The sequence below is a fragment of the Dinoponera quadriceps genome, unplaced genomic scaffold (genome assembly GCF_001313825.1).
Source record: "Dinoponera quadriceps isolate SergipeBrazil2010 unplaced genomic scaffold, ASM131382v1 scaffold4585, whole genome shotgun sequence".
In the NCBI taxonomy this organism is placed as follows: domain Eukaryota; kingdom Metazoa; phylum Arthropoda; class Insecta; order Hymenoptera; family Formicidae; genus Dinoponera; species Dinoponera quadriceps.
The window spans coordinates 275,241-288,882 of record NW_014559030.1 but is presented as its reverse complement, the minus strand read 5'-3'; the positions used below and the strand labels follow the sequence as shown (position 1 = coordinate 288,882).

The 13,642-nt window shown below is 47.7% G+C and overlaps 1 protein-coding gene across 1 annotated transcript in view; it reads right to left on the bottom strand.

The window, feature by feature from the left end:
• Positions 1-13,642, bottom strand: part of LOC106750113 (heterogeneous nuclear ribonucleoprotein K) — a 102,134-nt gene that overhangs the window by 26,187 nt on the left and 62,305 nt on the right. Inside the window, exons 7-8 of the mRNA XM_014630214.1 lie at positions 12,237-12,309; positions 11,667-11,777 (exon numbers count right to left, since the gene is read on the bottom strand). Of these exons, the coding sequence (XP_014485700.1) occupies positions 11,667-11,777; positions 12,237-12,309 (184 nt within the window). The remainder of the gene's footprint in view (positions 1-11,666; positions 11,778-12,236; positions 12,310-13,642) is intronic.

Sequence of the window (13,642 nt, the reverse complement as noted above, 5' to 3'; positions counted from 1 at the left end):
GGGGGGGGGGGGGATAAAGTAACGCGGAAGCGAGGAAGTATCGCGGAAATTCGCCTTTCGTAACCCGGCGCAAAGACGGCGGACGCGATATATGAAAATGTAGTGTTGAAGAAGAGAGAGAGGGGTGGGGGGGAGGGGGAGAAAAAGAGAAGAAAGAGTGGAAGAGGAGAAGAGAGAACAAGCGGAAAGGACATTTGTGGGGAAGGGGGAAGGGGGTAGAGCGATGGGATGTAGAGAGGAAGCGAGGGGAGCTGTTTATTTTACGGAGTGAAGCTAAGACGCACGATATTGTCCCCCCGGTAAAGTGGCCGGGTTCTATTTTTGAGGTCTTTCCTCACCCCCTCCTCTTCGTCTTCTCCCCCTCGAATCCCCCTTTCTTTTCGCTCGTACGCTCGTCCGTTTTCCGCGAACAGCATAAATTTCCGCCGGAGAAGTACGGCACAATGACACGCGAGCTCTCGTTCGCTTATTTTTCTCCCTCCGCCCTCCCGCCGCGCGGAGTCAGGCACGAGAACCTTATCACGGGGGTAATTCGATAATCGCGTCGCACCTCCCGGAAGGCAATAAGGGATTAATATCAGAGAATGCGTTTCGATCGAAAACGACGTTCAAGACGAAGCGCAATTTTCTCGCCTAACGTAACGACGGAAGGAGATGGTTCGAGGCGATCATCATCGTCGTCATCGTCGTCGTCATCGTCGCAAGGTTTACGTATTATAATACGAACATCGACGTACGTCGGAGCAATGAGGAAAAAAATACCCGCTGCGCAAAATTTCGCCGGACGTAGCTCCTCTCTCTCGACGGAGCGCGATTTAAAATTAAAATCTGACGCGCCGAGAAAAAAGGAGGGCAGGAGCGATGGGGGAGAGCGCAGAGGGAAGCGCGGTAAAATTCGCTCCTCTCGACAGACGTGGAAAGTGTACATAATAAAAGCTTCCGGATCAATTTTCTCCCGTTTTCTCGAGCCTAAAAATTCTCCCCATTCTCCGCTCTGGCCTCGAGCGTACCTTAAAACGAAAGGGACATGCGTGCAACCTCGTTTTCCCCTTCTTTCTCCCTTCTCCCCCCCCCTCTCTCTTTCTCTCTCTATTTTTTTCATTTTCAACCTTCCAATCGTTCTCGTCTGGCGAATAAATTCGACGAATTGACGCCAGTTCGTAGGGACGTCGATAAAAATGTGATTTTCGTCCGTCAAATATCGCGCCCGCGCGCGAGGTAATCCGCCGGTGTAAAATTTCACCGGCGGCACATTTCCTATTACGATAAACTGTCGCTACACCGGCTCCGAAATTGAAGTGGGTCACTCGAAAATGTATTTCGGAAGCGCGATATAAATTTCCAATCCGCGAAAAATGGAAAATTTTCCGGTCTAGAATTTTACGTGTTATCTGAAACAGCTGATTAAAGTCGAGGAAAAGTGTCTCGTATCCAAGTTTCAATGAATCTAGGTTTATAAATATGTGTGTATATATATATATATATATATACACACATATATATCGGACGAGATTAAATTTTGAAATTAGAAGCGAATCGAGGTTCGAAGTTCATTCGAGTTCGATGGGTATCGATGGGAATAGATATCGCTTAGAGCGTTCCTCCTTACGGAGATCTAAACGATAGGATCGGCAATGTCCGATAAAACGGCCGTTAAAGGAACAGTTCCGTCCGTTCTTATCTGCTGACGACGAAGGGTTGGAGCTGTTTTTTCCCCGGTTTCATTTTCGTTCGTTTGCACACGATGTATGCGTCCACATTTTACACTGATCCACGTAGCGACAGAGAGCTACGAGATCAAAGAAAACCGCGTAGATATCTCTGACGATACAGATAATGCTGCCATTATCTTAATTGTTTGAATTACTGATAAAACTCGCTATATACATGCGGGTTCGGTGATTCGTGGCTGTTACAAATCTCTTATGCGTTCATGGCAGCGTCCGAGGTTATAACGTTCGTACGAAGAGAGACCAGGGTGACACGCGGAGAAAAGGAATCAGCAGAGGGAACTGAGATGCAGCCCCGATAGCTGAGACGTTCCTTTCGAATAGGTTTTTCAAATGTGTTTGACAGCCGTTACTTGAAACTTGCCTCAAGTCAGACACTCGGCGTTTGAATTCCAAGTTAGGTCCGAATTTTTCCGTTGAATCGCGACTACAAATATCATGTATATCGTATGATTCCGAACGGAGAAGTTCAGATCTGACTCGCGAAATGAAAATATGAGCATTTCGCATCAGCCGATTCTCAACGGCAAAATCGTGAGCCGTTTAGCTAAATTTGAATTAGCTGCTGAGATTCAGCCGATGATGCTAAGTTATTTTCTTGCGTAAAAAGAAAAAAGAGGGGGAAGAGAGAAACGAAGATTATTCCGCGTTTACGTTGCGGAAAAGCAGAAGCGGATACGCGAGGTTGAAAACGCGCGCACCTCCACTCCNCGTGTACGTACAACTCTGCAGCCAAAGCAAATACAGCTTCTCTTTTTCTTGCGCTATTTCTCATTTTTCTCCAGCGTTTCCTCTAGCCCAGTGTCGCCGTTTCACTTCGACGTCCCGCCGCCACCGTATCCAGCCCGTTCCTCGCGCGTCGCTTTAATAAACAGTTTATAAATCTCAGCGCAAACTCCACTTTTTGAGTCCACTTCCGCGCGCGTTCACTCGCACAGTCTATTCTCGACGCGAGCAAACAGACGAACACCGTGCCCTTCCCCCCGTACATGCTTCTTGCTCGCTTCCAGCTCCACGGTTAATGTTCCCAAGTTTCGCCCGATAGTTCTCGATAGTACTTTTATTTAAAGTTATAACGACGGCGCGGGAAAAGTTTCGTATTAAATCTTCCTCTCCAAAAAAAGGGGGGGGGGGAATAGAAATAACCTCAGCAGACGTAGTTTCGCGAAAGCCGAAAAGTGTATTAGCGTTAGAAACCGGAAAGAGAAGAAACGAAGAAACACCGTTTGACGACACGACGGGGAGAATCACGCGAGGGCCGTGAGAGAAGCTTGATATTCCGCGTTAATAACGCTAAATTAACGAGTCCCGCTAAATAAGCCTATTCCGGATATTTTAACGAGTAGTGCCGCTACCATTGCGTCATCGTTTTCGCAACTTTTCCGCCACATATTTTGAATGCAACAATAATAAAGACGCAACGACAATACATAACGACATTGTCGTTAAAAGTTACCGAATAGGTCTATTGCCGCACAAATAGAAAAAGAAAGATAAGACGAATGGCAATCGATCGGATCTACGTACCCATCGTCGGCGAAAATCCCGGAAGGGAAAGAGAGAGAAAGAAGTCCGAGATATCCTCCGGAAACAGAATGTGTGCAAAACCGAGAGAACGCGTTCTCCACTCAGGCTCGAGACGACCGAAAGAGAGAGAGAGAGAGAGACGCGAGGAGAACCTCGCGAGCGCACGTACAAACGACTACTGAAAAGGTGGTAGATACGCGGAGCCGTCATGCGCCCCTGGCTCGATTTCGGTCGCTGTCGTGACTCCGCCTCGACTTCATTCAACCACGAGGGGGCTTCGTCACTCCGCTCGTTTCCTACGTCCGCTTCCGCCGCGCGACGCGCCCGGTTAAGTCGCCCTTGGGACCAACTGCGGTCTGATTGTAAATCGCGAGAATATTCGCCGGGAACTCGCCGATGCGCGTTCTCGTCGTTTAAGCGGATGAGCGAGCGCCGAGTGTCCCGCTTGAAAATCACGCCGATTGATGCTTCCTCATCTCTAATCGGGGAGAGAGTCACCTACGTTGCTTCACGGTTATCGGTCCGAAATTTCCGCATGACCGTTGGCTCCACTCGTCGTCGAGACACGCGTCTGAATGCGGGGACGAATTCTCACGAACGGATTCTCACGGCTACGCCGCTGAAGCGCGAACGCCGGCGAACTTCTTTGCTACAAGGCTTTGCTACAAGGCAGCATGCAAAAAAAGCGACATTGTGAAGACAGTGCGAAAAAGATGGTCGAATCAGCTGCGGAGAGGGACGAGTTGCAGCAATGCCTCCGAAGAGCGAGAGGGGACGGGAAGGTTAAGGTGCTCGCGCGTGGACACTCCGCTCGCAGAGCTTAGGGACTAGCAGCTACACCTGGCGTGGCAGCTGTTCGGAACCGTCCGTTACCAGGTTCGACAGCACCTGTTCGGGGATTGCGTGCCGCACGGACCTTCCAGAAAGGGCCCATAGCAACACATGTTGCCCGTGTATGCACTCTCTCGGCAGCGCGCGATAAAACGACGAACTACGACAATCGGGGAGTATCAGGAGGGAAACCGCGCTTTCCTCTTTCTTTCCTTCAAATTTTTAACCCTCGATTCGCGCCGGACGCGAGAAACGTCTTAGTACGTGAACGAATACTTCTTGGAGTGAAATATCAGTGAAATCGTGTGACGTTTTATACGAAGAAATTTTGAACTACCATGATTTTCACCAACCATCATCTCCACATTGCCGCAGAAAATGATTTTTGAAATTCCCCGACTTCTCCAGGTTTTCTCGAGGACAGCGGAGAATTTTCCACGAATAATATGCAATCTTAAATTTTCACGTTCAGAAGCGGGGATCGCAAAATCGCTTGTTAGAAGCACACAACGCAAACTTAGAAATTTAGTACATAATATAATCCTGAATGCAAATTCAGGCCAATAAAAAAGAAATGAGCATTGGAAAAAAGAATGCAGTTATACAGACGGAAAAGGGTGATTGAATAAAAATGCTCAATTAAACTGACCAATCGCTTCGATTATTCTCCTTACGGCCGAGGAATAAATCGATTGCAAAGTGCGCGAGTTTTCACTATAAATATGTTAGATGTAATATTAAAACAAATCATAAGTACTCTTTAGGAATAAAAGCATTCAAGGAAATTGTGAGCAAAGTTCAAAATTCCAAACTCTTTTATCTTTCCTTGACCCTTTCAGGTTTTCCTTGAGCAATTTAAATTTTCACGACTTTACCCGGGATTCCCGGTTTTCAGGTCTGTGGTAATTTTGCAGCAATCAAGATGTTAACATATTGCCAAATGATCGAATAGATCTCTCTTTACCTCGCTGATCGGTCGGTCAACCTCAACCTTTGAAGAAAATTATATTTAGATTCTATTGTATCGATTTCTATGTTGTAAGAAGAACTGTAAAAATTTCGGTCAAGGTTACCACGTATTATACTACTGCTTACGAAATGTATGGATTTCCAAAGGCGCGTGGCTCGCGATGTGTTGAAAGAGTGTGTCGGAATATCGCTGCGCGGTTTTGCGATACACCGAGAGAGAGAGAAATAGAGAGAGAGAGAGAGAGAGAGATTTGCCGTTGCTCATTATCGAAAATCCCCGAAGGTTTACACATCCAGCGGAACGTGCGTGGCAAACATTTTGATACTTTAATTAATCGTACAGTTCAATCGGGAGAGGCTGGGATGAAATATTTCGCGGAGTCAAACAGACTCGCGGGTTCTTGCCCGCGACGATCAAACATCGCGGTTGGTTGCATTCCGCGCCGTAGTTACATTTAGAGAAACACGCGCCATTTATTTCGAATACCGTAGAGCGGTGTATTTGCATACGGTGTCCGATTCGCGATACATGGAAATTAATTTGCAAATAAATACAACGCTCGCGGATCAATCCGACGTTATCTCTGATGAGTTGTCCGTCAGCCAGCGCAACGCGTCTCTCTCTCTTTCTTTTCTGCAATTTAAAATATTCACGCGTAAATTGATTTCGTTTCTCTCCCTCTCTTGTTTTCTCTTTCGCCCGTTTTTTTCACACACGCGTTGACGTAAGAAAGAACACCGTTTGTTGCGCAGTTTCCGGTTCAAGTGACAGAATGGACCGCGTGCAAACATCAGACGCGGACGACCGGAGAAAACCACGTAGACGTAATTTCGCAGTCCGCGACGTAACATTTTGTTCCCCGACCCCTTCCCCGTCTCGCTTTCACTACGCCTCTCGTGCAACGCGCGCGGTAGACAAAACGGCGTCAGCGGATAATAAAGGCATCGCGTGTGCATAATTATCTGGCGTACCTTCCTGGAATTAATTTCGAGCTTCGTTGGTAGAGCTTTTTTACTCGCCCCTTGTCCGTTAACCCGGTGGCGTCGCCCTCTCTCGTTCGCCCGTTAAACGCACGAAACTTGCGCGGCGCCGACCGAAATGAGCCGCGTCTGAGGAAACCGCGACGAAAGGAAGAGGAAGTGAAATGCTGCGAAGAAAAGTTTCGACCACCTTCGTCCTTTCGAAATCAGTCTGACGCGCCGTGATGAACGTTTGTCGATGTAAGTTTCGTTCGAGACATTCGCGGCTTTCACGCTGAGGTACGCCAAAGGTAAACGCGTACCTGTTGCCGATGGTTCTCTAGGAGTCGGTAGAACTCTAGCCTTGATGATCTTTGCATAATTAATGCCGCAAGCGCGGCACGCGACCCGAATGACGCATCGACGCGAGACGAAGATCACCGCGACGTGACGCAATGGCTGTGTTCAGCAGAAGCCAGCGTTTAATGATCATTGCCTCTGATTGGTGTATTCTTCTGCATCCATCAAGGGTCTAAAAGTGCTAATCGCGAGGAATAATTGCAACGATCAAAAGGCTCCAAGGCGACCAATCAAGAGATCATTTTAAACTTGCCTATAAGAACCGAACGTTAGATTTAAACGCGTACAGAGAAAAAAATGTGCCACAATCAAGTAAACGTAATTATCGGTTTCTCAGCTTTTTAAATCAAATAATATTTTTATCAATTTAAGTATATTCCAATATCTCGTAGTAATGACTTGATTGAACGCAGTAATACCTTAATTTGTAAATAAATCACTGGATGTAAAATTGTTATACGAATTTAAGAGAGTATTTACTAGAATTACATGTAATATTTTCTTTCCATTGGAAAAATCCAGCGGTTTTAAATTTCGATTTTTTCTCCGTCCGGTAAGTATTTTCCAAAAATACATTCTAATATTCTCAATATTATGAATTTAATACTTGTCGCCATTATTTTAACACATATAAATAAATGTCCGCTTATAGGAAATATGTATATGACCAATTATATTTCGCTACTTCTCGAATAAATATTTGCCAGGGGGCATTGGAGTAACCATTTTACTTGGATCAAATAAATATCACTTGAAGGATAGCGCCTCTTTTCAAATGTAAATACACAGAACTACCAAACGTGCAGCATCGCAACAATATGCTAACGACGAGGAACAGTTGCTAAGAGTTTACCGGGGGCGCTGGCTTCTGGAAAAAAGAAAAAAAAGAAACCCGCTTCCTGCGACTGAATAGAAACCAGATGAAAACTCGGTGACGAAAGATGGTATCTCCGTTCCACCGGAGAATATTCGTGTGAACACTCGGGGCCGGTTGAGACAACGGTTGAGAGCAATTGACCGAGCAGGAGCCTCCGACAGGAATCTTTCTGTTTCCCCAGGTGGGGGAAAATTCAGTTATGCCAACGGAATTGTATCTTTCCGAACGCGGCGAATGCGCAGGATCGGTCGATCCGCAGCGCATATATGAACCCGCACGCGCCCTGATCGTGGATGCGCCGAGATAGACACGTTGCCGTTAGAACGCACTTGGACACGCCACGTGTGGTTAGCACGCGACGAGCCGCATTAAGCGCCTGATGATTGGCCACCGAGCGGACATATGGCTTCCTCGTCTACGTGCGCTCGGCTGTCCAATACGAATATGAGCAAACAGCGCCGCCAAGTGCGCGACGGACGGAATTTGTCGAGTTAATGCGGAACGGAAATTCCGCGCCGGCCTGATCCTCTACTCGACGGTGTCGAATATTTCATGCACATACTCGACGCTCTCTCTTTCTCTCTCTCATAGCTAGCGCGTTTTTATCGGACCGACCGCTTTGAAACGGATACGGCGAATCTGCGGTATATCATCGAGTCAGACCGGAGAAACCTTTGCAAAATTAAACCGGCCGGCTCGGAGATCAAAGTTTTATCTCAATTGACAGGGCGCATTTCGCCCTCTCTCTGGATTTTTCGCGATGCAACAAACGTTTGTTGCGTGCTTCTCGCTCCTTTCCTTTCTCTCTTTTTATTTTATATTTATACGTTGCTAGAGCGCGCGGCATTTTATGGACGGGATGACATAAAATCCATACGAGGGAGAGAGACGATAACGACACAGCTCGGCGCATCGTGCCGCGGTTATTACGCGATCTTGGACAAACCGCGCGCGTAAAGACCATTAAAGACCGAATCGGATTTGCATCGATTCGACGGTTTGCTCATCTACCGGTTCCGCGCGACCGATCCGACCGGATCCTTTTCCAAGGTTCAAAGTGTACCATCGTGTCCGCATTATACTCACAGATGCAAGTGCACCCGAGCCTCGTGTCACCGCCTTTGCGCCATGCATATTTCCCCCTACCGCATCTCGTATTCCTTTCACATTCTTCAAGCCGACGTTATCAAGAAGCATTCGGGCCTATCAGTCATTCTATTTGCATGGACCTCGCACACCTTCGGGAATATCGTTTCGATAATGCCGCGAGGAGAATGATACGCGAGCAAGCTCGCGAACGAACAGCGGCAGATTTTATATAATACATACATAAAGTATTGATTTATTCCAAAATAGAATCTCAATCGACTTAATACGCGCAGAAATCTTTCCGCAATGTTTATATTAATGTCCTTAATATCACAATAATCTTTCACTGAAATCCTAAATATGGTGTAGCAGCTTCCAAATGGTCAATCGTTTTCCAACTTAACAGACGTAAAAATAATCTTTGCATCGGTACGCAGCTAAAATTCAAAAGGATTCCCAAGAAAATGCCTTGACGGACCAAGTTAGCTTGAGAAGAGAAAGGAACTTTTGCACCAGCCCGATACATCGCCGCGAATATTCATCGAAAGCGTAGAATCGCAGTTCAACGTCGTCAATTAAAAGCGAGTGTCGCAGCGCGGCGAGCCGCCGCCGCCATCGAACGATTGGGAGGGCCTAGAGTTAATTAGGGGCGATAATCTCGGGGCGGCCGCCGAACAATCGATAAATTTCGATCAGCCACAATTCTCGCCATCGTTTCGCGCATTGTCCCCGGTGAGAGACACGTCGGTCAGAGATACGCGTCGTGTCGGAGGGGCCCGTGACGATAATTTGCGCGACAAATAGCCGCTCGCAGCGGTTTCCCGCAAATTCGCAGAGAGAGAGAGAGAGAATCGCGATCTAACGAAGTCGATTTGAGGTCGCGTGTGCGCGTACGTTTCCACGATCTTCGCCACGGTTTTCGTTTGCAAACGCGCCACGAAGCGTCTCGCGAAGGACGAAGAAGATAGAACCCGGGACAATTTCGTGGGCGTGCGATCGCACTCGCGCGGAATAATAAATAACCGTTCAATCCTTACCCCGCTTCCCCCGCGGGTCTCCGGCGATGGGAGACGCGAAGGCGATCGGGAGAGCGTTTCCCGGCAGTTAGACGGGATCCCCCTATGACGGGGGGAAAAACGCGCGGCGGAATCCCGTTCGGAATCAATAAAGTTACCCCTACCCCGCGCGAGTCGAAATAAAACGACTTGGCGATGTCGCCGAGTGGCGGTGCCGTGTCTTCCGTTCGTTCCACGGGGGTAGAACCCACCCCCGTCGCCTCTTGACACGTGGCGGTTGCTGCTTTTATTATCTACGTTACGAGCTTCATGTATGTCCGCGTATCTTGCGTATCCATTTCACTCACTCGAGAGAAGCCTTTTTCGAGTTGAATTGTGAAGATATTTCACTTTCATCCCGATGAGTGATCGAGCGTGAAGCTCCCCCTCTCTCTCTCTCTCTCGCTTCCGGTTTGTCTTGACTTTTTGCCGGTCACACCGTGTGTTTCGAAACTCGATTGCTCCGTCGCCCGATTCCCCCTCGAGCAATACGTTTAAATGTATTACCTGACGCAGCAGTTAACTAAACTCTAATGGACTAATTATCCCGGCAGCTCTTCACCGAGGATGTTAAGACTGACGAAATTACGAATAAGTTTTCAGCAAATTGCTAAACAACGTTATTCAGCGCGCGCCGATATACAGGCGCCACATGGAAGCTCGTTAAATTTGTTTGCAAGTGAAAGAGAGAGAGAGGGCGTAATGATGACAATGCGTACCTTTGGCGGAGAATCCGCGGGCGGCGTGTAAAAACCTCTCTCGCAAGTTTGTAATGCTAACTAATGAATCGATACGCCGACAAAATGTAACCAATCGGAATCATCGTGCAAAAATACACTTGCAAAATGCTTCACCTTTAACTCTGTTTCGCCAATGACGCGTGCGATAATTGTTTTAATTGCTCTCGCCGCTGTTTATAAATGACAATCGGGCACCGTCGAGCCCCGGAAATATCCTGTCACGTCAGTGACAGAATCGTAGGGCACGGGGAGAGGGAAAAAGGAAGGACGATGAGCGAAGAGAAGGAAGAGGGCGAGATAGAGCGAGAGAGGAAGAAAAAAAGGGTTGCGAAAAGTCATTGAAGCAGGCTCTGCTAAGAAATCAAATATCTTGTAATCTTCAGTAAAAGACCATAAAGTGCCAAAGCACGGGAATTCTAGTTAAACGAAATTTAACACGACGAACGAGAAAATCTTACAAATATAAATCACGAGCAAATGTTTCGGTCGTGTTAAGTTTCGTTCTCTTGACGAGGAGGCTGCAGAAAGTCCACGACTCGACAGAAGTATTCACCGATTCGAGACGGGACAAAAGCTTGGTCGGGGTTCGGTTTTGTTTCTCGCGAACGCGGAAAACGTAACGAGCCACTTGGCCACGTTGCATATTTCAGAACGGGCTAGCTAATCAGCCAGCCAGCCAGCGAACCAACCGAGCTCTTCGCTGGAAAACCCGGAGGAGTATGGAGCACGATGTCGGGGGGAGATCGCTAATTAAAGGAGAACTAATTGTCATTCCATCGAGTCGTGCCGCTTATTGCCGGCCCCAGAACGCGGAAGACGATCTCTCCTCCGCGGCCTTATCCTTAAATACTAATAATCCTCGAATTCTACGCGCGATTATCCGAATCGCTAATTGTCGTCCTCGAAATCGTCTCACAAAACGCGAGTCGAGCTACTCCTCCGCGTGGTTTATGTGATCAAACCGAGAGAACCTTGTCGATACATTATAAACGAGCTTCAAAGTTCCCGAGCCCTCTGTCTCGCTAATAAATGAACATGCCGATCGCGGTGTTTGCGTTCTCGACGGCGGAACTTCGCGATCTCGCGCACTCCGCTCCTCTCTCGTTCTTTCCCTCCTCGCGTTACACTGCTAATAAAATAAGAGCCTCGCGACCTACACGAAGTCTGGAATTGACTTTCATACCGTCACTTGAACGTTATATCACTCGATAACGTCGAGCAGTATTTAGGGAACTCGGTAAGACGATACACATACGCGCGGCTCGTAAAAGGATCAAAGTGTGAAACACGGCGTTTTCTCTCGTTTTTTTTTCTCCTGTCCTTCCCCCCCCCCCCTTTTGCATGTTGACACATGCCGCGTTTTCAAGTTGCCGCACGTTGTTCGGCGGCTCTTTTTCTTGCGCGGACGCCCGCGCGAGTGTAATCGTTAACTCGCGCAATACCGTCGCGAGACGGCTGGCGAAAAACGCGAGAAACGAGTTACGTCGTCTTACGAGGCTCGCGATTAATTATCGAGAAAGTGACTCACCTCGCGCAGCTCCTTGATCTTCAGGCCACCTTTACCGATGATGCACCCCGCTTGGCTCTGATGCACCAGCATGCGCACGTCGATCTCGTCGCTGCCATGACGGGAACCGTTCTGAAATCGTGTCAATAATAAATCGTGGAAGCTGGAATGCGTTAGCCGGCTCCACTGCGACCTGCGATCGGACGGCAGGTGTGATTTTGTCGCGAGGAAAAGGCGCGCGTAAGTGCTCTCTCTCTTTCTCTCGAAATTTCTCGGAGTTAAATCTCGCTCAAGACGAAAATTCGGAGCGGCAGTGATGAAAGCACACGCCGCTCGGAATTTCGCCGCAATTCGCGGAGGGGACTTGTTTTTAACCCGTATGAGTGAACGCTTCAATCGGCGAATTTGCTCCTGCGAAAGACGGCGCGCACGGATCCGCTCTTCAATTCCGAATGAAAACATTCACCCCTGCGCGAAAAGTCACTCGAATGGAATTTCACTGGAAGAAATCCAGAGAGAGAGTTACAGTCGAAGGGAGAGCAAAAAACAAAAGGGCACGGTCTATGACGGGATGAAGCCTCGGACACTCACCTCTTCTAGATTAGGTACGACCTCGTTCAACACTTGCAGAACAGTGGGCAGGTCCGAGCTGATGGTAAGCACCCTAGAATCAGAAGAAGCCCGAGGATTATCTTGGTCTCGGTGGAGATCGGCGTACATCGCGATTTTCGCGTACGTGCTCTATTGACCATATGCAATCCTGTGCGAATGACGTTTCGTGCGTATGAGGATGCGTACGCATGGTATTACATCAACCCCGACGATACACCAGCCCGCTGCGCGCGCTCTACTTCGGCGTCACCCGTTAGAGCGAATGCGCTTCGAACACGGCGGCGTTTCGGCGATATTCCAACCCCCGATGGAGTGGCGGAGAGAGAGTAATTAAATGCGCGATGGGTCGATCGGAGCTGGATGCCGCGGCGCTCTGCTACATTGCATTAGTCACAGCATTTAGATACATTATAAATGTTTATTATATTCCGAGGCCGTTTTCCCACACCTCATATTGAATTCGACGGTTAATAGAGTTACGACGATACTGACATTTAAACGACAAATAACGCCCTGGCAATGGGCTGCGTTAAAAAACCCGACAAAGGTTTGCAATAATGGCCGAATGTCGCTCGATAATTCGTGGCCGCGAGCGCGCGATTATCGCGACGCGAACCACCGCGAAACCGAACGCCATTATGTTCCCCGATCAATTCTAACGGGGACGCGCGACCGCCGAATTAACACCACTCTTTGTTAATAACACCACGTACGGCGGCTGCCCGGGTTAACTCTCTTCGTCGAGGCCTCGTCGCCGATGAACTTTTCATCGCAACGAGGACAAATCCGGAGGCTCGCGCCTGGCACAACTGTCTAAATTTCCCGGAGCGACATTTCCACTCGGAAAATGAAGTGACAACCCCAGTCAACCGAATTCGAATGACCTTTCACTCGTGCGGAGCGAACTTTCCGTCGTCGAGTGAATATTTTCATTCGAGCTCGAGAAGGCTGCTATCGTCTCGCAGGAGAACAAATTCACTCCGATCGCGATTGAAACATTCACTCGTGAGCAGTAAGAATCCACTGTGAGCTTGAGTAGTGATGGGACTGAGACCGGTTTCGATACTATCGATATATTTACGTCTGAAACTGACACTTTTGTATCGATTCGTTCTAATATATATATTCACGAAGAATTTGAATTTTGCATCGAAACATGCCGACTATCCTGTCAATACGTATCAATTATATATTAAGTATAATATCAGTTTAATTGTAATTGACAAATAAAATTAATACAAAAATAGTCAATAATAGATTAATAAGGATCACATTTATCGTGACGACCCACGATCTGTTCGGCACATATTTTACATTAATTTTTATTATAATGGATTCATCAAGGTTAAAAAATCAGCATACGATTGACATCGAGATCACATTGC